The sequence below is a fragment of the Microchirus variegatus genome (genome assembly GCF_963457635.1).
Source record: "Microchirus variegatus genome assembly, chromosome: 1".
NCBI lineage: Eukaryota > Metazoa > Chordata > Actinopteri > Pleuronectiformes > Soleidae > Microchirus > Microchirus variegatus.
In genome coordinates, this window is record NC_139802.1 from 34,466,855 (window position 1) to 34,490,842 (window position 23,988).

The 23,988-nt window shown below is 41.4% G+C and overlaps 1 protein-coding gene across 6 annotated transcripts; it reads right to left on the minus strand.

Annotated features, from left to right (window-relative positions):
* Positions 1-306: 306 nt before the first annotated feature.
* On the minus strand, positions 307-23,988 carry LOC310928514 (O-acyltransferase like protein-like). Of its 6 annotated transcripts, XM_083891081.1 has the most exons (16): positions 12,156-12,346; positions 5,819-5,938; positions 5,159-5,292; positions 4,969-5,047; positions 4,743-4,878; positions 4,342-4,538; positions 3,911-4,111; positions 3,720-3,819; positions 3,530-3,631; positions 3,197-3,359; positions 3,003-3,082; positions 2,758-2,883; positions 2,426-2,561; positions 2,116-2,302; positions 1,578-1,720; positions 307-1,489 (listed from the first exon to the last, which is right to left on the minus strand). In XM_083891081.1, exons 1-16 carry the CDS (start codon positions 12,196-12,198, stop codon positions 1,388-1,390), a joined length of 2,049 nt encoding a protein of 682 aa, XP_083747207.1. In that variant the 5' UTR covers positions 12,199-12,346; the 3' UTR covers positions 307-1,387. The 6 variants fall into 6 exon arrangements, 4 of the variants coding, with proteins under 4 accessions (XP_083747207.1, XP_083747206.1, XP_083747204.1 ...); XM_083891080.1 differs by having other exon boundaries at positions 5,819-12,186; XM_083891078.1 differs by lacking the exons at positions 307-1,489; positions 1,578-1,720; positions 2,116-2,302; ... (9 more) ...; positions 4,969-5,047; positions 5,159-5,292 and adding exons at positions 12,604-12,648; positions 12,756-12,883; positions 13,351-13,498; ... (3 more) ...; positions 19,513-19,659; positions 23,909-23,972 and having other exon boundaries at positions 12,156-12,352.

The following is a 23,988-nucleotide window of genomic DNA, read 5'->3' on the forward strand; positions in this document are numbered from 1 at the left end:
GAAGCGCATGGCAGTCTAATTACAAAATAAACCATAATTCAAAGCAAATACTACGATTAGATTGTTGGACTCTTTATTTGATCAGAGACCTTTTAACACTCAAATTCTGTCGGTGAAAACTAAGAAAACTAAAACCCTGGGCAGGAGGATCTGCTGTTCAGGAGACGGGATCCTTACGTCACGACTCCATGCTTTTTCAGACCGCTTGCAGAGCCCAAGAATACAATTAGGGTGACCATATTTTGATTTCCAAAAAGAGGACACTCGGCCCCACCTTGAGACACAAATTCAGACAGGCTTCTCAGAGGTTTATGAACATGCTTTATTATGCCTCAATGGTGCAAAATGAACTTCTGTAATGAAATCAAATCAAATATGTAACTACCTGTAATAACCTGTAGCAAAATTATAGCTCTCTTTTCAAATAAATAAATAATATGAAAATATGACCTCTTCTGTGTTAGAAAATCCAGCTTTAAATATCTCTTCAAGGTAATAAGATAAATAATAAATTAAAACAGTCTCACAATGATACTAACCTAACTCAGTCAACTTTGCAGAAGAACTCTCACCTCGCACAGCTTTTTTATGTTTTTCAGTATCCATGTGAGCTTTGAGATCTCCAGAACCTTTATTAGAAACTGAAACATATGTGCCAGCTTTGCACACAGTGCACTCCCACCGGTCCCGACCGGGACGGTACGTGGGAAAGTTTTTTTGTAGTTCATCTGTGAAGCTGCACTTACGCTTCGGCATTTTGTGTGCAATGCTGCTCCGCTGTCTGCTCTGTTGCCGCTGTCGGTTCTGTTTCCTGTGCATGTGCACGTCGCGGAGCCGCCCACAAAGCAGCCTCTCGGGAATTACGTCACACAACAAAAGAGGTACCGTTGTATTTGTATGCAAAGCGCCGGTCAATTTAAGTACACGCTTGATGGTTCGATGAAAAACAGCGAACCCCGGACATTTTCATGAATTTATAAAACCCCCCCGGATGCCCCGGACAGGACGTAAAAAGTGGACATGTCCGGGCAAAAGAGGACGTTTGGTCACCCTAATACAATACAACCCAGTGTTCTTTAGGGCTTCATAAACAAGGTAATGGCGCAGATACACACCCAAAAAACAGTGTTAATTGGAACTTCCGGTCTATGGAGGAAGAAATGTGACAGAACCGGACTCAAAGATATCCATCCATCTGCCTCGACCGGTTGGGGTGTAAGGAAATATGGGGTAGAGGGAGATGAGGTAGAGACAGAAATAGGAAGGCAATTTATACAGTGTTGTGTAAGTTATTGAAACCCCATACTGCTGATATTGCTGGTCTGTTTAAACAAATAGACTGATATAATTAAATGCTGCCAATATTTTTTTCTGATGTCCACAGTATCTATTTAAAGTTGTATTTTAGGAAGTAGGGCTTCTCAACCAGCACAGTCAGCGCGTAGCCAATCAACAGTGACGGCAGTAAGCGGCCAAAGTACAGGACCATCTACCAAGAGAGGATGGAGAAATTCATTAAAACACCACAGATGAACACACAAAATCACTTGATGTCATTGACTGTTTAAAGCACTTACGAAGTTAAAGACTGTGAAGTGAAATTGGGTTTCTTGCACTCCATTATGCACCATTATTAAAATAGGATGGAACAGATAGGCAGCAAAACTAACGTTGGAAATTGGAATCCAGAAACCCAGTGACAAGATGCTCTTGATTAAACCTGCAGCATAAAAATATGACAAAACAAAATTATATTAAACACAGACTTCTGAAATTGAGGATTTTTACCTCCAACACGAGTCACATAACTCTTCAGAAACGTGCATTCGTCCAATGTATTTGTTCTCATTTGTACCATTAAATTACATTACTACATTTGTATAGCTGAATACATTTTATTCAGTTATACAAATGTAGTAATGTAATGTTAAACAGCAAGTTGAGCTCAAAATTAAAATGCTACTTTGGTGTTTTATTCAATTGCATTTTGTGCATATGATATTTTATTATTTTTGACCTAGAAAGACCTCATTGGGGTTGAAAATGTCTTACAATAGGGCCAAGACAGGCAGCAGCAGTGTGCTGTGTAGACTCTGGAACATTTCTGTAATTTACCTCCATATCCCTCCTCACAGGCAACAATGATCCAGATGACAGCCAAAGCCCAGGCTGTTCTGTGCAGTCCCTGATACAGGGCATGCGGCACAGATGGGTAGTCTGGGGTCTCCTTGAGGACAAAGGCCAAACCAAACACCACTGCCATGATGAAAAAACTGCATAACCAACCAAGTGCTGCCTGCCACTGCCAGCAAAAGCAACAGTGAGTACATAAACATCATGTGTTCAATGTCTGGTTCAGATGTATGTTGAAAGACTTAGATGTACTGTATGATGTGATTCTTAGAAAGTCTGAAATCATTCTTACCTTTTTCTTTATGAGCTGATCTTTTTTTGTCACAAAGTGTATTCCAGTCAGGATCCCAAGTAAATATGGGCCATATCTTGTATAAGGTTTATCATAGTACTGCTTCGAATATAGAAACATCATTTGTGGTTTGCTCCTGCGAAAACATTTCATTGTATTTTAATATGCAGTGACAACATATCTATCTATCTATCTATCTATCTATCTATCTATCTATCTATCTATCTATCTATCTATCTATCTATCTATCTATCTATCTATCTATCTATCTATCTATCTATCTCTTCCCAAAATGTCTGTAATTGCACCAGACCACAATCCTTGAATCTTACGGTGGAGGTAGTGAATAGACCGGTAGTGAATAGACCGGCAGGTGCATTAGTGCTGTGAAAATAGCAGCAGCAGCAGTGGTGAGTAGCAACAAACCTCCTACCACAGCTGCAAACACACCTTTGTTCCTGATAAACACAAAGAAGATGTGTGAGATTACATGTGTACATTTGCCAGTGTGTGTAACTCTTTTATGATGGCACATTTAAATTAATTTTTGGAGCAATATGAAAGACATTGAACTTACAGTTTGTAAAGACAGAGCAATACAGGAGTGGTGGCATAAAACTGGAAGTCTAGACCCAAGTACCATGACCAAGATAAACACTGGAGAGAGAATTGGAAATCATACTTAGGTCGAATACAATAGGTCAATACATGTAGATATAGACTATGTCAAAAATATAGCCAGAACAACTATATCGTAGTAGTGAAACTTACCTTCTCATGAAAATGTATAAGATTGTTGAGCAACAGAACATTGGCCCACCAATTTCTCTTACAACTATTTACTTCTGCCCCAAATGTCGAGTAGGGTCCCATATTGACCGAAGAGTACACACCGACAAATAGACACAGACAGAACATATGTAGTGGCTGAACCCTGTTTGAAGTAAAGACAAAGAGAAAGTTTAGAATTTGCGCTGATAATGTGACTAGAACATCACATTTAGTTCCATTCAGATCTGGTATTAGCATCCATCCTGAGTGAAGTACAGATCTGTGTGTCTGTCAGGTACTGTAGATATTTTTGAAGTAATGAACATAAAACACCTCATAATCCTGTTGTAGAAGTAGCTGCCCACCAGAGAGACACTCAGTTTGCCCTCTGCCCTGTTGATGGAGCCTAACAGAGACTTGGCACTAAGCATACCGCTGAACACAAAAGTGCAAGTTAGATAACCATTAAAACAATAACAATAATAATCATCAATATTATTATGATACATGGTTTTACGCTCACCCAAGCACTAAGAAGGTGTCTACAGCCAGATAATATGGTCCACTCGTGATAATATGAAAAGGGCTGCTTATTATATATTCATACCATTCTTTAGCATTATCTGCAACACATATAACCACCTTAAATGAATAAAGAAGTAATGGAAATGACGTGCAGTCTAAATAAGCATTCATTAGTAAACCTTGACATACCCAAGATACTCATAGCAGTATATAGGCTATTGTGGCCACATATGATCCATAACAGGGAGAGAGCACGGATTCCATTCAGGGAGGAGTATCCTCCTCTTGATGAGACTGTGCTGAAGACACCACGGCAGGTATTCTGTAGAGAAAATGCCTGCAGCCACCGCTCCAGACAGCGTCGTGAAAAACAGACGGGTGTGTGTTTATCTATAAAGACACAATTCAAAAGAGCAAGCTCTTAGTGTAACGTGTTCCACTAAAAAAAGGTGTCACTACTGCAATAGAGAATTGTTGTACAATTGCCTTCATATCTGGTTTCAAAATGTAGCAACTGGTCTGTGCTTGTATTTAGAGTTAATTTTTGTACAATATCATGAATTCAAACCATTTTGCAGAGCAATCACTTGCACCAAACTTATAATAAATACTGTACGTACTAAACTCCTCTGAAGTATTTCGGTTCATTTCACTGCTGCAGGAGTCATTGGACTTCAAACCCCCATAAGGGTTTAGTCCAGTGTTTGTACAGCTTGCCTCTGGAGATGGACTGACATCCTTGTTCTTTTGCCACCTTATCAAAGCAGTGAACATGGTAGCTACTAGAGGAATTGCAACCATTAAGCAACACACAAACCTGCAAAAGAAGAGGTATAAGTACATCAGGAATGTATGTTTGGTGATTATCCAAGTGATCACATGTATGAATTTGTGAGTAAAAGTGAAGTTTTGCAATTATATATATTGTGTTCTCTTCTCTTAAGGAGAGGAACCTGCTTTTCAACATGCAGTTCAGTGCACAGTTTCAAAACAGTGGGTTAAAAAAATGTTATATACTGACAGACAGGCCACATATCCATGATACGATGCATCTGGAGCAATGTTGTTGGGCAAACATCGTATCCTGATCATCTCCTGAATGGACTGATTGACCAGTATTGGTGAAATATGCAATGTCTGACTATCCTGAAGTCTCTCTGTTAAGAAATTTGACCCAAGTCATATTTAAGACAAATCGTATATAGGACAGAATGTATTGAGAACAATGGAAATATAAAATCACCAACCATGCAGCAGAAGAAAATGTACGTCCTCTTCACTGCAGGAGTCAGGGACACAAACACCCACAACATACTGGACAGTTCCCTTTTGATAGTAAAAACATCTTTATCAAAATCAAGTTTTCTCACCTTTTATTTAGATGCCAAGACTACATTATATTTTCTATTATTGGGTTGTTATTATTATTATGTTTACCTGCAAAAGAAATGCCTGGCAGTACTGTCCAGAGAAAGTAGGGCCATGGGCCGATTGACACTGCTCCAGCAAACCAGTTTGGTTCTTGGCCCCTTCTGTAACATTGCCACCCATCTTTCCAGATGCATTCTGCACTGATAGATATGAATACCAAATTGTCATGTTAGCAAAAAGGTACATTAATTGCTCATTTTCCAGCAAATAGACATGAAGATGGTGTCATCAAGTACCTTCACTTGAACAGTAATACTTCCCCTGTTGCTACAACTGGCAACTATTCAGTGTTTGACAAAAGGAAAATAAAAATCCAATAAACCAAAAGACCAATTAGCAGTGTTGTAATTGTACTTGTGTGCAAAATTCACATATCTGTACTTAACTTTGCTACTTTGTAGCACATTTTACTCCACTACATTTCCCTTAACTATCTTTGTTACTAGCAGAGGAAGAAGAGTTGGTAATGGTCTGTATTCATAAAGTGCTTTTCTAGTCTTGATGAGCTACATTACACTACATTTTCGCCATTCACATGCTTCAACATGAGGTTAAGTGTCTTGGTCAAGGACACATAGACTAGCAGTGTCTTTTTCAGGTTATCTGAAGTATGTTCTTCATCATAACAAAGACAAATAAGCCTTCTCATAAAGCAGCACTACTTACTGAACACAGCATATTCCTTGGGTGTCTCCTGGTTGATTTCCCGGAGAAAAATGTTGGTGTCCTCCTCACATCTTTGAGACACATTCAAGGCCTGTGTATTCTCCAGCCCCAAACTAGTCCCTGCAAACAGAAAGAACCAAACCAAACCCAGCTCCATTTCAGGACTGACTGCAAAGATGAGAAGGGGTAGATTCATGTGACATAGGAACCAGGAGACAAAAGGGGGAGGTCAAGTGAAAGACTACTTTGGCAGTAGTAAACCCTTAAAACAAATATTGACATTGATTGTTTGTATTGAAGATGCTGGAGATGCTTTTGATCTACCTCAGTTGATATTCTAACCACATATGTGTGAAGCCATGGCAAGACCGGTCACAAGTCTACCGAGGGACTTAGGGACATCTTGAGTTATTTACATTCTGAAGGTGTGATTTCTAAGCTTTCCAACAATGTCCAACACATTCAAATCAGATATTATTTGAAGAAGGTTTGGTCATTTAAATGTGGGCACTCCTCACACTGCTTTAGGGAGAATTTTACCCTCAAATATTTACACCTTCTGAGAGCAAAGAGACAGAATCATCACATTTACATAGAACAACCCCCTCCTGGTCTAAGCTGTCAGTAAAACCACACCCTGCTCTTTATGAGCGCAGATGCTGTTGTGAGCTACACTGCTACACAGAACAATACATATACAATAGATGACAAACTGGACATAATATCCTCTTAAGATTTGAAATGAACCTTAAAAAAATATAGGAGGGGGGGCTTATTCTGTTATAATTTCTTGTCCTTACAGTGGTATGCACAAGTTTGGGCACCCCTGTACATTTTCATGATTTTCCTTTATAAATCATTGGTTGTTTGAAAAAGAGTTAAAAATGTCAGTTAACTTTATCATATAAGAGACAATCACAGGGATATTTGAGACATGAAATAAAGTTTATATGATTTACAGAAAGTGTGCAAGAATTATTTAAACAAAATTAGGCATGTTCATAAGCACCACAAAAGAAAACATTTGTGCATCCTCCTTTTGCAGAAATAACAGCCTCTAAACACTTCCTATAGCTTCTAATTAGAGTCTGGTTTCTGGAGGAAGGTATTTTGGACCATTCTTCTTTATGTTAGCTTAAAGGTCACATAGAGTGGTCCTGTTGCACATATATGTTAGTTATGTATATCTACTTACATATATTAACTTATTTTTATGGCCTATTTGCTGTAAACAAGCCGATTGAAATCCTCTTTTCTGACGCTGTTCTTCAGCCGCGATGTTTCAGAGTGAACTTCCACCCCCAGAAGACAAAGTTTTGTGATTGGCCAGTACTATTCAGCACATCCACTCTCAGAAGCGCAGCTCCCCCTTCTGGAACGGTGGATGCACTGCTCCTCATTATCAAAACATTGTTTTAACAGTGTTTAAAAATAGCTTCGTCATGACTCCCAGCCGCAGTCCCTTTTATGACTTTCAGACCCAGAGTCAGAAGACACTGTCGCTCGTGAAACACCTCCACAACGGACGTTATTCTTCTTCTGCGGTTCAATGTACGCAACCGGATGTGCCCGGACTAGTGCCTGGAGCAGGACGATCTGCTGTTCAGGAGAACCGCTGTTTGCGTAACTATTACGGGATTTTCAGAGATCTCACTGAGCCCCGAGATAACAATAAACACAGCATTCTCAGCAATGGCTGAACTGTTTGTTTCGAACCTTCAGGGCTTCATAAACAAGGTAATGATGCAGATACACACTAAAAAACAGCGTTAATAGGAACTTCCGGTCTAGGTCCGCTTTAAAAATATGTGCCACCAGAAACTGGATTTGAATCATTTATATTTGAATTTGAATTGCTAAACTTGAATAATTGCATTAAAAAACTGAATTTGAATCACATCATTTGAATTTGTATTGTTTAATTTGAATTATTGCATTGAAAAACTGAATCTGAATAGTTTAATTTGAAATTGAATTATTCAAATTCAACACTCCATGTGTCTTTGCATTCAGGTTCTCACGATTCAAATTCAGTTCTCACAATTCAGATTCAGTTCTCAAAATTCAGATTCAAATTACTGCGACATACATCCGGTTAGTTCAAGGATGAAGGAAGAGCAATCAAGCGCAGATACAGGATCTGCTGGCTTGGTGTTGTTAACAGCTGCCACGAACGGCTTCCTTAACCACTGGCTGAAGCTCTATCCTACCGGTAAGTTAACGTTAGTTTGTTTACTTGACTGGGTTTGTTTATGTGCTAATGGTTAGCAGATTTTAGGCTGACAAACGCTCATCTCATCTCATTGCTAAGTTAATGTTAGCCTACATTTACATTACCTTAGCTGAAACAGCCAGATAGATCGGAGTTTGTCAGCCTCTCATCTGCTAACCAATAGCTCCTAAAAAAGTCCAGTCAAGTAAACAAACTAACGTAAAGTCAAACTTACCGGTAGGATAGAGCTACAGCCAGTGGTTAATGAAGCCGTTCGTGGCAGCTCTTGTAGTTTGAAATCAAGACGAACACATTATTAATGAATTCGTCTGTTAACCTTTCCTGCTTTATCTCCTGATGGCACACACATGACAGGCCGTATTTAGCTGAAGAGAATTTGGCTTTATTAGCTGATTGCACAGTAGTTAGCACAGAGTTACACATTAGTGTTAAGGCACATCCTACAACACGTCTCCTCAATTGGAACAGCAGCGTAACTTCAGTGTTGTACTGTTTGAATGGCGGGTGGCAGTAGCGATGGGTCGGTCGCGAATGAAACGGCTCTTAGAGCCGGCTCTTTGAAGTGAACGACGGGAGCCGGCTCTTTCTTGGGAGCCGTGTTTTTTTTTTTTGTCACTCTCTCTCTCTCTCTCTCTCTCTCTCTCTCTCTCTCTCTCTCACTTTTTTTGTCTTCGCACCGCACGTGATTGGTCAATATGCGTGTGTGCCTTGTGTTTGCGCTGAGCAGCGGGGGGAGTTGCGGTAGTTAAGCCCAATTTATACTTCTGCGTAAAGTGCTCTGCGTAGGCTACGTAGAGACTCTGCGTCGACGCAGAGACTGTCGAAGAGCCTCTGCGTCGTCTCCGTCTGCACGAAATATTTTTTAAGTGTCCGTCACTCCGTCAAGGGACAACGGAGACGGCAAGAGCTGCGATTGGTCCTCAGGACAGGCCGAGCGAAGCTGCTCTGTGCCGGCTCTCAGTGCGCTCCGGGCGTCCTGACAGAGGCGGAGCTGATGCCCGCCGATAACGCCGCTGCCGAACTATAAATACGTCATATCTATACACACACAGCACATGTTTAGACCCTAAATGGCCAATTTCTCGCCTCAAATTATCTTAAAACTGCGTTCCGTCACACAGAAAAGTGAGAAACGGCCACTGTTTCAACAACAACAGTCTTTCGCTCTCTTTCTTTCTCGGACGCCATTGCTCACTGTAGCCAGAAGCACAACAACCTTGCGCAGCGACCCCTACTGATCGGGTGGGAAATTGCAGCGAGTGTCCGTCACCACGACGCAGAAGTATAAATGCTCGAGGCGTCTCCGTGGTGACGCAGACGGATAACGCATACGCAGTCGGAGAAGTATAATGTGGCCTTTACACTCGCAGCAGTAACACACGAACAGAGCAGGAGGGAGAAAGAAGAGACAACATCGACACATTAGAAAAGGTATAGTAGATACCTTTACCATAGTAAGAAAATGAGTGACACCAGGAAAAGAAGCAAAATCTGGAACCATTTCAATTCTGTTGACAACACAGTGGCAGAGTGTAGAGTCTGCAAGAAAAGAATATCCTACAGAGCCGGCTCCACAAACAACCTGCACAGCTGAGGCACTTGGTATTTCTTAATGCCAACCTCGACCTTAATTAAAGATCTGGGTGTTCATTTTTTTTCTTTTTGTTTTGCATATTTTAATCTATATTTTATTATGTTGTGGTTTGCAGTGTTTTGTGTTGTTTCACTTTAAATTTGTTTAAAAGGAAAAAGTTGAAAATTGAAATAGTTAAAAGTTGAATTGTAAATAGTTGTTTTTGTATTTTATAATTTATTTTTTACATTTTATGTGGAGTGTATAAATAAAAGCATATTTATATAATAAACATATATGAATAAAAAGCGCGTTTTTTTACTTAGTAATTAATTTTGAGCATAATTTTTTATTGTTGTTGATAAATTAATGAAAGCAATAAAACAACCTGAGGAGCCGCTTGGGAGCCGAAAGCGCCGGTTCTTTTTAGTGAGCCGAGCCGAAAGAGCCGGTTCTCTAAAAAGAGCCGGAATTCCCATCACTAGGTGGCAGTGCTAAGCTTCATTAAGGGTTGCGGGGGTGCTGTGCCAATCTCAGCTGACATTCAAAGTTAAAATAAATAAAACATTCATACTATACAGACTTTCAAACTGTCAGGTCAAAACGTTTACATTAGAAAAGAAAGTAACGCGTCAACAACATATCTATCGAGCACACCAAATATTTAATGACGGAGCTGTCTGAGCCAGCGGATCGTTTCAACAGGGCAGGCCGAGATAAGGCTGCTCTGTGCCGGGCACTGCACTAACTGAGCGTCCGCTGAGATGGAGCTGATCACCTCCTACAAAGTCGCTGCCAAACTATAAATACATCACATCTTAATACACAAACCACATTTTTGAATTCCAAATTACTAATTTCTCGCCTCCAATGATTGTTGGGGAGGGTTGTTTTCTCTGCTGCTGTGTTCTGGCGAAAAACCAAAGCGATTATTCTGTATCTGCGCTCGATTGTTCTTCCTTCATCCTTGAACTAACTGGATGTCTGTCGCAGTAATTTGAATCTGAATTGTGAGAACTGAATTTGAATCGTGAGAATCGAATGTGAAGAGATATGGAGTGTTGAATTTTAATAATTCAGTTTCAAATTATACTATTCAGATTCAGTTTTTCAATGCAATAATTCAAATTAAACAATACAAATTCAAATTATGTGATTCAAATTCAGTTTTTTAATGCAATTATTCAAGTTTAGTGATTCAAATTCAAATATAAATGATTAAATTTTTTTATTTTTTATGTTTTACTCGTTTTGCCTTGGCCCTTGCGCCCCCTTTGTCCATGGCGGGTCACATTGGAAAAGCCTTTGATCAGATTGCCACATTTGAGGGCTACAGACAGCATTTCATGTGTTAACTGAAACTATATCATAAATGATGATGACCATGATTATGGTAATTACGATGCAAGCCTGACAGTTCCTATAAAACCACCAGATCAAGTAACTTTCCCTGGGCCTACACAGTAAACTATGAGAGGCCGTTTGAGAAATAATTCAGTCTTACGCTCACATGTTATATCATGCTCTCTCACAAACACTAGTATAGTCGCGCACACTTACTATCATACTCTCTCACAAACAGTGAGTATGATAGTGTTTGTGAGAGAGTATGGTCATAAATGTATGTGACTATGATATCGTTTGTGAGAGACTATGATAGTGTTTTGTGAGTATGATGTAACATGTGAGTGCAAGACTGATTTATTTCTCAAACGGCCTCTCATAGTAAACAGCCTATTCAGGTTTTCCACTGATGTCTGTGGCAGTCTCTGTTTCTGTTTTTATGTCATGTTTTCAAAAATTCTTTGACCAGGGTTATCTCACTGTATATTATAAAATAAAAACTAATAATTATACAATTTCAACTGTATTGTATTGATTTGTATTGTATTGCATTGCATTGTATTCTATTCTATTCAGCAACACAATAGAGGAACCAAAATGTTTAGCTTGTTGAAATGATAAACTGTGATGCTAAGCAGGAGTGAATTATATTTTTGTCAAATTTACAAATGAAATTGCAGTGTGTCTGAGAGAGTTATGTTGTTGTCTTATGTTGTATGTTATCTTAGACAAAGTTCTAAGAGCATGAACATAACTCAGTGACTCTTGGGTTTTGCAGTTTTATTTGTCACCACATGGTGTGCCAATAACTGTCACTGTTGCTGCTTTCTGGTGCTTGGTGTTGATGTTGTGCAAAAGGTCTCAACACATCCTGGTCTCTCTCTTCTGTCTCTACCTTGCCTCTCTCTTTCCCTTTTTCCTTCCCCTTTCTGTCCCCCACCTCTTGATTGTCTCCCACTTTTCCTTTCACCCCAATCGGTCGAGGCAGATGCTGCATATCTTTGAGTGATTCTGATGCCTATAGTGCTTACTTACTGCGTGAACTGTTGGGTTTCTCTTCTCTGTATAATATTGTAAAGGTGCTTGTCTTACTATGGCCTTGAGATAATATAGTGATTTGGTGGATATTTGATGGATTTTTAGGACAAAAACATCTTCCACAGTCTTAAGTATTTAATGTGACCTACTTGCTTTGAACTGGTCAATGAAGGAGGTGGAACAATTTCTCATGAAGCCCTTATATCTTCCCCAAAGTGGACCTTTTCAGTGAGGATGCTCACAGGATGGTTATCTCCAAAGTATTGGTCAGATAGGAAATCATCTTTGAACATCAGCCTGGAACAGAGGGCATCCTCTTCCTCACATCCCATCTCCACAGGAGCAGCTGGGAAATAGACAATATTTCATTATGGTGTGAGACTGCAGACACTAGGTAGTGTTTTGGAAAACGAAGTTACACACTGGAGCTTGAAATATTAAAACTGCAGTACATTTAAATATAACTTTCAAACCATTGTAAGATGAGTTCACACAATACTGTTCCACAAATAATGTTACCTTGTTTCATTGTTCATCAGAACAAATCGAGGCAAACTAATTTGATTCTCCATATCTTATTCTAAGATTGCAACTCACATGGGATTGTGTTTGGAGATGGAGGAATGACGATCTCACTGAGCACTGTGAAAAGATACAGGTTAGTTATGTGATACCTTAAACTGAGTTGATCACACAGTTTCTAAATCCTTTTTTTATAGTCAGCAATTGCTATTTTTTTTTTTTTTTACCTTCATATGTTAGCAGGTAGTCCAGGGTGACTGATCCGTGTAAGCTGCTGAGGCAACACTGATACTTGCCAAAGTCTTTGTGAGAAGGGTTGGAAATGGTGAGTGACACCCTGCTCTCATCCCCTGTACTTCATAAAAAGACAGTGTCACAAAATGAATAATGCACCAACATGTGTGTCTTTTCAATTTCATTTAATTATTTACATCATGATATACAATTATTTATATAAATGTGCAAGCCAAAATTTGGTACATACTATTTTCATCGCTTCTGGCCAGAGGAAATGTTGTACAAATGTACTAATGAACATTTAGGGGGTCAATGAAGGAGGGGGGTACAGGGTATTCGGATACCAGAAGACCTTACCTTTTTCCTTCTGCTTCAAAACACAAAACACCTGCTGTGGCTGGTTTGTCTGAGCTGGCTGTTGTCTGAGGTACATCCAGTATGAAAGGCTTGTCCTAAGGCTATTGTTATATATGCAATAATGGTAAATGGTCTGTATTTATACAGTGCTTTTCTAGTCTTGATGACCACTCAAAGCTGCTTTACACTACAGTTTTGCCATTCACCCATTTGTGCAAAAGTCAATACCTTCTCTTGATGTCAGCGAGGACAGTGCCCTCTCTGCTCCAAGTTACAGTGTAGTCAGAGAAGACAGCAGCAAACTGACACCACAGGCACAGACTCTGGGGGTCTCCGTTCACCGGCACTGCCTGGATGAGCTGCACCACCTTAGGGTCTGCAGACATTATCATGTGCTTTTCTCATGTGCTGAAGTATTTGTGCGTTCATACTATAGTGTTGACTATGTTGATAGCATGCAGAAGATAACTTGCTCAATGCATGCGCCTTACCTTCCTTCGGTGGTATTTTCTGCTTGACTACTTCACTGTATGCCTTTTTCCGAGTTGCCTCATCCACCTTGGACTCCTCTGTCTTCCCCTTGATTTGAACATCTGGCTTTGGTAGTTTAGACTCCAAAACGTTAAGAATCTTCCCAAACTTCCCAAACTTGTCCTCTGAAATTCGTCGTCTTTTAATAATGTCATCTTTAAGAGGACTGGTAAAGTTTTTTGGCTGTTGGTCTTTATGATCAGTGTGATGCACAGGTTTTTCTGCCTGGGGAGCTTTAGCTTCTAGTTGCCTGTTTCCCCCCCCGGCCACATCTAACGGACTTCTGTCTTTTTGAGTTTTCTCAGCTTTAGAACCCAGTTTAGCCTCAAACATATCAATTCTTCCTTTTGCAGTCTTTGGTTTTGCTCCATTCTCTTCATCAACTAGTAGCGCCCCTACGTTCTTTTGGGCTGTTGCATCCTGCACATGTTTTTTTTTCTTTTTGCCATGAGTTTTGCTTGGAGCTTTCTCTGCTGGCTTACTGGTCTCAGCCCCAAATATAGCTGGAGGGTCTTCACATTCAGCTGGTACGTTCTCAATGACACACTTTTCACCAGTAATAGGAAGAACTTCTTGCTGTTTGCAGGTCTGCTTACCTGAAACATTACATACATTCTCCTGTTTCTTGGAGGCCTGTGCATTATGATGATGACCTGCTGATTTGTCCTTCTTGGAGCGTGTCTTGTTGTCCAAGGTGTGCTTGTGACTTTTGTGAGGCATCTTTTCGGCTATTGTCTGCTTTGGTTGAGGCTCCTCAGATGGAACAGCTGTGACAGGCTTTGCAGGCCTGGAGACAAATGGGTCATTTATGTCTAATGTGATGATTGCAATACGGCTTTTCTCCAAGATGATGGAATGATCAGCAGCAGTAACAGCCAAGTTTGAGATTCCTCTACTGAGAGCATTAATCTCCTCAATTATTGTTTTTCTCTCAGTCAGGAGACACTTTCTGCTGTTGCATCGATACAGATTTCCTTCGTATTTCGCAGTAGAGTCTATTGTATTTTCTTTGTTTTGAATCGGCTCCTTGTAACCTTCCGAGGGTGGTTTATCATTAATTCCACCCGAGGTTGGCCAGAGAAGGCAGGGTCGTATGTGATCACAAGTTGGGCCTCTGTTGTCATTGAGAGACCTTTTAGCAAAAATTTGATCGCTTTCCAAACTGCTGCCTTTCTGACATCCAAGAGACGAGCTGGTACTGAGTGGAGCTATGGGCATAATAAACTTGGGACTCCCCCACTGTGGCTCCACCTGGCAAGTTCCATCAAGGTCTGTTAAAGTGTCAGGCAACTCGTGCTTGTGGACATCAACACGCAAGCCAGGTTGTGTGTCTACACCTTGCACGTGTAAGTTTGTCAGAGTGTGCGTGCTAAGGAAACCAGTGTCTGCTGAGGGTACGGTTGTTCCACCATCAACCCTGTTTGATCCACAGCTCCTTTTAGCCTTCTGCTTGTCCACTGAAGCTGGACTGTGTTCATTTGTCACTTCACACAGTCCATCTGCGGAGGTCTGATAATGAAAGAGACAGTTAATTACAGCTTTCAGAGACAATTCACGAACAAGAACTTTGAATGATTGGACATCGGCCTGTTCGAGTTTCAGACTGTAAATGATCTAATAATTCCATACTTACAATACTAATATAATCTAGTGCTGTGTCGTGTCATGAGTGATTCGTTCGAATGCACTGAACGATTCGGTGAATGAATCTTTCGAACAAATCATTTTAATGAACCGATTCTAGTGATTCAGTACACTCAAATGAACTGCCGATCTCATCACTAATATAATCAACACGAAAACACAACAATTTAAAAGAAATTGCAGTTACAATCCCATGCACTTTTTAATCTGTCTGGTCAACACATACCTTTCTATACAGCCACGAATCAGATGCCTAAAAAACACCATGCCTCTGTGTCCAATCCCACAGTCCATATGTCCTGCATGCAAATGGCCCTTACAGTGCCACTGTAATAGACAGGATCTCCTGCTTTATTGCGTGCACCAACGCCTATCAAAAGTCATCTCTCTTGGCCTGTGGACCTGTCAGGATCCTGGTGTGGGGTTTTTAAAGGAGATGCAGTGGGGATGGGTGTGTTAAAGGGGGGTGTACAAAAAAAAGAGAGAGAGAGGGGTCATGTTTCAGTCCTCAGCTGTGCTGTCCTCTCACCCCACCACCCATGACATGCCACAGATGCATGCTATTATCATTGAACTCTCAGCTATAATTAGAAGCCATTTCTGTCCATCTGAAGTTCTCCTCTCATGCACCCCTGTTTTCTCCAGCTCACACAGCTGTCAGACTTTTGAGATGGGAGCCAAAGGACTTATCCAGTGATACAGAATCAAGCCTGAGTGGAAGTCCTTGGGTGCAAACTGAGTGGCTCCAATCCAATGCGAGGCGACAATACTCGTGAGTGTCACGTTGTGACTGACATCCTTGTATGTCAATGTACGATGTATTCCATGGACCTTCTGTCTGGCTGTAGGCATCACAACATTGGCAAGGGGAGGAGGAGGAATGTCTCATAACATCCTGGCTGTGTTTTCAAAGAGCTTGGCTCATTCATCTGTTGGTCAGCATCACTGATAAAGGGTGAATCTTCCCACTGCTCTTGTCCACACAAGCATGTAAGACAATGTGTTGTATGTTTTGGAGTGTGTGTGGCGAGGCACATGCAAATGTTAAAATGTTTTTTTTTTTAAAGTTTAAAAAAACATTCCCAAGATTAGTTATGAAATATCCTGCTATTTCAATGCTTTTCCTCACCAAACAGATCACAAGCATCTGCCAAAAGAGTTCATGCAGATGATCTTACCTCTCCTATCACGAGCCATACAGGTGCGTTTTGTTCCTCCAAATCTGAATCCTCTGTTATATTTAGTATGACTGGCTCTTCTTTACTCATGAAAATGTCTGTGTCCAAGTCAACATATCCATCAAAGTGGGGGAGATCTAAGTCAGTACTGTATCCTCCAGGAGATCCCACGGTAGCACTAGATGAACCCAAGGGTGACAGTGGGTGAATGGAATATGTCAAGGATCCAGACTGGCTGTTTTGGATTTCTTCTGCCTTCTTTTCTCCTTCTTGTATGTGGTCACACAAAGCCTCTGTGCTGTGGGAGCTCACTGTGTCTTGAAGCTCAGGTCCTGTAGCTCTGAGGAGTGAAGAGAAACTGTCCTGTTCAGCGAGGATGGAGCTCTCAGTGACATTTTGTGCTTCTGGAGGCTGATCCAGAATGCCCATGGCTGACTGTGATTGTGACCACTTGGCTGTTTTCTGATTTCGTCCTTCTATAGATGTCTGCTTCTCTGTATCAGTGATAACCTCTGCTAGTGCCTGTGTCAATGCATCAATCTCAGTGCCAAGCTCTGCAAAAGCAGGTGTGATGTCTTCTGATGGAGCCACAATGATTGCGGTCCAGTCTGACAATGCACTTTTCCAGCTGTCCACTGATGGCTGCCTCTCAACCAGTGGCCCACAGCCTCTAGTGTATTCACAGGGCCAGCCAATCCCCTCACAACCTTCAGCTTTGCAACTTGACTCTTGTGTCTCTCCACAAAGGAAAGATAAGTCACTGGTTACTGAGAGTTCTCCTTGCGTCACAGAATGGCTCCTCCTGTCCAAAACATCCACATCTACTGTATCTTCACCTGCCAGATACTGACATGCATCCAGCCAAAGCTCCTCAGGGCTGTCACATGGTCGTACTTGGGGGGAGACAGCTCTGACCTCTGCTTTCCCTCCTCTCTCACCATTTACTGACATCAAGCGCTCACCACAGGCATTTGCAACAGGTGGTCCCAGCCCTGCGCGTTGTCTCAAGTCTGACTCATAGACCGTTGCTTGTTCCTCAGGAAAGTTGTGATGACTCTTTGTCAGGACGTCTGCTGAGTCACTCATCAGGACATTGTGTGAATCACTCTCATGACGTGTCTGTGTTGCTTCTATTTGTGACAATGACTGGAAATCTGGACGTTGAATCTCACGGGGGGCTACATCGAAGTCCTGTGTTTCACTTTCGAAGATGTAAAGGCTCGACACAGGTGCTATAGCTGTGTCACTCTCTGAACTATCTGGGTGAGGTGATGGTGGACGTTCCATTAAATCTGCAGAAATAGATGACTCAGCCCCAAGTGAAGTATTGTCTTGATTGAGAGGAAAGGACAGGGGGGACTTTTGTTTAATGTAAAACTCTGATAAAGTGTCAGCTGGTAGCAAGATAAGGTCATGAGGCTGATGAGGTAAAAGAGGCAATGCAGATTCTGTTGTGCCAGAGCAGGAATAAACACTAAGATTATTATCTGTTGACACAGATTCTGAGCTAAGTGACAAATAATATGACGCACTATGACTGGATGGTGAATGCCTTAAGCAGTCCAAGTTGGTGCTTTTCTCACAAGAGAGACATGTGGAACCATTTATTATAGTGGATTTATCAATGGGGTCTGAGAAAGCTGGCACAGTCCCTGCATCTGCACTGAGAGGAGATGGTATGGTTTCTGCAGGACTGTGTAACACGTGTGTTACACTGTGTGCACGAGTGTCTCGATTCTCTGTCTGACTCTCTGTGAGAGGTGCTGGTGAATATTTTTGGTCATCTGTGCAAAAGAATGACTGGTCCATTGGGACTTCTTGTTGAAACTGCTCAAGCCAATAGTCAACAGGGTTGCTGGAGATTGTGACTCAGTGTATCTTGCTTCTCAGGTACCATCACATTTGCTTAGGTGCAGCTGCATCCTGGTGTTTTTTCAGGTCAGTACCTGCAAAATAAAAACACAGTTATATGCAGGGGTGCACATAACTGGTACGCAGGTACGCATGCGCAACAAAAACCAGGAATGCGTAATGCCACTTGAGTTATTTGGCGCCTTTGCGTAACCAATCATTACAGTACATGCTGCTTGTCAACTACTGCCAGAGATGTCCAAAAAGCAACAAACTTTAAGCAGTTTCTTTGGCGTATCGCCGCCACCTACAAAGAAACGCCAACTGGAGCCAGAGTCGAAGAAAATACTTTTTTCAGATAAGTGGTTACAAGATGTGCAGTGGCTTGAAGTTAACGATGAGCGCACTGAAATGTGGTGTAAGATTTGCCGTTCAAATCCACAACTAGCAGACAAAACAAGCGCATTTTATAAAGGCTCCACGAATTTCAACCATCCTTTATTTGACAAACATGAAAAGAGCAAGGAGCACACGAATGTGGCGCAAGCCTTTGCTAATAAACACGCTAGGATCATGCAGAGCATCGCTTGCACCATCAGCGGGGAGTTACGAGCCAAGTTGCAGTCTGCTGAATTTTGGGGGCTGCTTTTTGATGGATCTGAGGACATCACAAAAACTGAGCAGGAAATAGTTTACATTGTGTCTGTGTCCAGCAACGGAGAGTTTAGCTCGGACTTTATTGGACTGATTGAATTGGGTGCTGACCGAACCGCGCAGGCCATAACAAACGGACTTGCGATACTTTTTCAGGACACAGGTGTAATGATTAGTGGCGTGGACCCGAAAGCAGACGGAGACGGAGGTGGCTATTTCAAAACAATATAAATTTATTTACAAAACGTATAACATAAAACGACTTCCCAAAAGTGGGAAGCGATAGGGGATAGATGGAGAGATAGGGGGAAAATTGTCCTTGCAGCTACTGCGGGGGTGACTCGGCAGGTCGGCGGAAATCCAGAGTGGAAACAACTCACGAACGTGGCACAGGAGATCCCAGGAGAGTAGGGAGACCGGAACAGCCAAGGAGTTGAAGACCAGCAGGAGACGTGACGACCTGGAGCGGAGACAAACGGGTAAGTATCTTTGTAAGGTAAGTACAGCGAGAGAGCTAGCAGCATGTCTTTACCCATGTAAGTTAGAGAACGATCTGACACCGGTGAGGAGAAATGGCTCCGCCTATAAGCCCCGCTGATTACACATCTGGTGCAGGTGAGGAGGAGCCGCGCAGGTGCAAGTGATCACCGGTGTCTGGGAACTGGGTCAGCCACGCCCCCTGCAGAGTCAGAAGAGAGGGGAAAGAGCAGCAGCCACAAAAAACAACACTAATAATAAAATTGAGGAGAAGGTGCAGGTGGAATCGTGACAACAGGCTTGGATGACTGGACAACAAAGTTGGTCGCTGTGTGCACAGACGGGGCTGCTGTCAACGTCGGTATCTACAACGGCGTTGTGCCGAAACTCCCGACAACTTGCTGCGATTGGAGACTCTCTCGTGCACATTCTGTGCACAGCACACACACTGGAGAACTGCGCTAAAACAGCTGATCGCAACGTCCCATACTGTGAGACATTTAATCGCAGGGTGATCAAGCTACTGCAGTTTTATTTACAAAAAGGAGGAGCAAAAAAAACTGCTGTGCTGAAGAATCTGTGTGAAGAAAATGGGATCTCTTTTGTGAAACTGGGTAAGTTTCATAATATCAGATGGTCTGCATGGAGACATGAAACACTGTTAAAAATATCAAGACTATTGCCAGCCATTTAAATGCAACTGGTTACGAGTGATAACAGTGACTTGCAGCATATATGCACAGAGCGTTTTCAGTGCTTTCTGTTGCACATGCTTGACATTGGCAACATTTTGAAGACCACATCCATTAGGTTTCAGAAGGAAAAGCTGACCATTGGAGAATGTAAGGATGAACTCATGGTGGCCATTGGACAGTTCACACTTCTGCTTGATGGTGAAGGCCACAGGCCACAAACTGTTTCTAATGCTGATGCTGACAGAGACAAAACAAACTTACTCAGGGGGTTAATTGAAGAATTTGAACTCAGATATGACTCCCTCAAGTCATGTGATCATTTTTTAGTATTTGATCCTTCAACATGGCCTCAGGAAATGATAGACCTCCACAATTTTGGAAACACAACAGTTTGCAGCATTCTCAAGAAATATGAGGCCACCTTGCAACTTGACAAAGACACCACTGTGACAGAATGGATGCGCTTAAAGCAGGCAGGAAAACGCCTCAGAGCCTCTTCTGTGTATGACTTAGTCCAAATAGTAAATACAAGTAACCTAGATGCTTACTCCAACATCAACAAGGTGGTTAAGCTGTCTCTTACACTGCCTTTAATCAGTGTAGCTTGTAAGAGGGGATTCTCACATCTCAACGTAATAAAAACCAAGTACAGATCTCGTCTGTCACCTGCTCGTCTCTCAGCCCTGATGCACATTCACCTGTCAAAGCTGACCACAGAGACATTTGACCCGAAGCAAGCTGTTGACCTGTGGATGGAGACAGCTAATCGGAGGCTCAACCAAGGACAGGCAGGTGCATCTGCAGCATCTTCATCATCAACCATGCAGGAAACTGAAGCAGAGGACAGTGGGAACGACAATGAAGAGGATAGTGGTGACGACTCCGAGGAGGACAGTGAGGATGAATGCACTTATTAAGATCACGCGACACATGGGGTGAGTACCAAACACCATCTCCTGGTACTCACCTGAGTAACTCACTGAAAAAGTTATGTGCACCCCTTGTTATATGTTGTATATACGTGTGTGTGTGTGACTAATAAACTGTAAACATTGCCAAATAATCAAATAACCTCAATTCAGAACAAGCAACCTAAGTATTTTAAAGCCTTAAATTAGACCCACTATGCCCCTAGCTCTTACTTAGGTGAGGTTATTATCTTATCTGCGGGGGACGCCCATGTAAATGTCAATATTTACTGAAAAGCCTCCTGTTGTTACTTTACTTAACTGATAAAAGAAAGTCTGGTGTGTTTGATCATCCAAGTAACAGACTCCAGACTAACAGACTTTGGGGTCACTTAAAACTGTCCTTTATTTTATACTATATATAAGACTATAAAATTAAATCAATCAGAAATATACTGTATACATTGTTAAGGTAGTAAACGGCTATTCTAGCTGCAAACGTCTGGTTTTTAATGGAATATGTACATAGGTGTATAGAGGCCCATTTCCAGCAACCATCTCTCCAGTGTTCTAATGGTACATTGTGTTTGCTAATCGCGTTAGAAGGCTATTGGATGATTAGAAAACCCTTGAAAACCCTTGTGCAGTTATGTTAGCACAGCTGAAATTTTGAATAAAAATAATTATTTCTAATCTTGTCAATGTCTGGATTATATTTTCTATTCATTTTACATGGAAAACACAAAAAAATAGTATAGGTGACCCTGCAAAGGTAACTTTTGAACAGTAGTTTATGCATTTTTTACATTGTCAATACACTGGTGCCTTCTTTCAGCTTTTACATTAACATGTAAACAAATCTGTAACTCAGCCTGAACAATCATTTTTTTGTATTCTTCTTCAGGATCTCTGTTATATCTGTCAAACCTGAAAACCTTTCACGCAAAGAGTCCCCAGTTACACTTTAAAGGTCACATAGAGTGGTCCTGTTGCACATAAATGTTAGTTATGGAGGTCTACTTACATATATTAACTTGTTTTTATGGTCAAAAACCTCCTAGTTGCTGTGAACTAGCCGATAGAAATCCTCTTTTCTGACAGTGTTTTTCAGCCGTGATGTTTCAGAGTGAACTTTCACCCCCAGAAGACAGAGTCTTGTGATTGGCCAGTAATATCCAGCTCATCCGTTCTCAGAAGCGCAGCGCCCCCCTCTGGAACGGCGGATGCACTGCTCCTCATTATCAAAACATTGTTTTAAAAGTGTTTAAAAATAGCTTCGTCATGACTCCCCGCCGCAGTCCCTTTTATGACTTTAAACCGGAGTCAGACCCAGAGTCAGAAGACACTGTCGCTCGTGAAACACCTCCACAACGGACGTTATTCTTCTTCTGCGGTTCAATGTACGCAACCGGATGTGCCCGGACTACCGCCCGGAGCAGGACGATCGGTTGTTCAGGAGAACCGCTGCTTACGTAACTATTACGGGATTTTCAGTGATCTCGTTGAGCCCCGAGATTACAATAAAACACAACGTTCTCAGCAATGGCTGAACTGTTTGTTTCGAACCGTCAGGCTTCATAAACAAGGTAATGACGCAGATACACACCAAAAAAAACAGCGATAATAGGAACTTCCGGTCTAGTTCCGCTTTAACCCTTAGTGCTTACCCATGGTAAATTGCCATATACACAACTCCTTATATGGACATCCTGGTCATCAAATTTTTAGCAGTGATATAAAGAAGCAAAGTCACAAAATAGAACAAAATTTCACAATCCAATTTTACACTATTTTAGTACTTTTTGCTCAGGTGCGTATATACAATTAGTGATTTTTTATTTTATTTTTTCAAATCAGACTGTCTCAGCTGAAAAAAGGGACATAAGACACTCTTTATTGTAAGTAATGGAAAAAATCTGCCTAAATCCTCTCAGTTCTAAGGTTTACTATCAGCCAAACATTTAGGAAACAACAGTGAAGATGTTTGTATGTGTGTTCTACACACCTGCAAATGCTAATGTGGCTGTTATTGTTATTGTTGTTATTTGTCTTGTCCTCCTCGGACAACATGACATACAGTACTGTACGTACCGATGCCTGAGGTGATGAAGAGTGAGGTTCTAAAACATGCACCCTGATTTGGAAGATTGCAGGAGGGGAGCTGGTGGCACAGACACCGGAAAAATACCAGTTCTTCTTCACCCATGACCTGCATTTGTGACATTCCTGCTGCACTGAAGGACAAGCTGAGTCCACACGCCGGAGATGTTTACAATAGAGCACAGAGCTTTGGTCGTTTGACGAATATTATTAACACAAATATTAACACAATTTTCAAAAAATCCAAATGGAGTCATTACCAAAAAGATTTTTGAACGTACTTGTATATCAGTTATATCATTTAGACGTTGCAAGCTGGATTCAAACCAGTCTCCTCAGTGTTGTTGATTAGTGAATTCAACCTTCATTTGTTCTGACGCTAAAAACAAAACAAAACAATAAAAGCTGTCAGCATCTGTATGTCCCACAGCAAGTACGTGTAATCTGATTTCATCTGGAATGTATGTGCCAAAATAGATGCATCCTTGGTCACACATTCTCACAAGCGACCGCAAAAATGTGACACTTCCACAACAATGGCGGGTTACAAATTAGACAGAGACTGAAAATTAAAAAATGATATTTGGAAAGCATATCGATTCTGAAGCTTTACATTTATGATGTGTACTATGTTGTTGGTATGTCACTTTAACCGGCACAACTGGCAGCATGAAGCGTTCGCAGAGAAAGGTATAAATGAATCGTAATACAAGCTACTTCACTGCAGAGTTGATTTTGATTTACGTACCTTTTTCATAGCAGAGTAGTTGTAGTTGTAAACCTATGATGTAGAACTTCAACATGAGCTCAGGCAGAGCCGACAGTCTC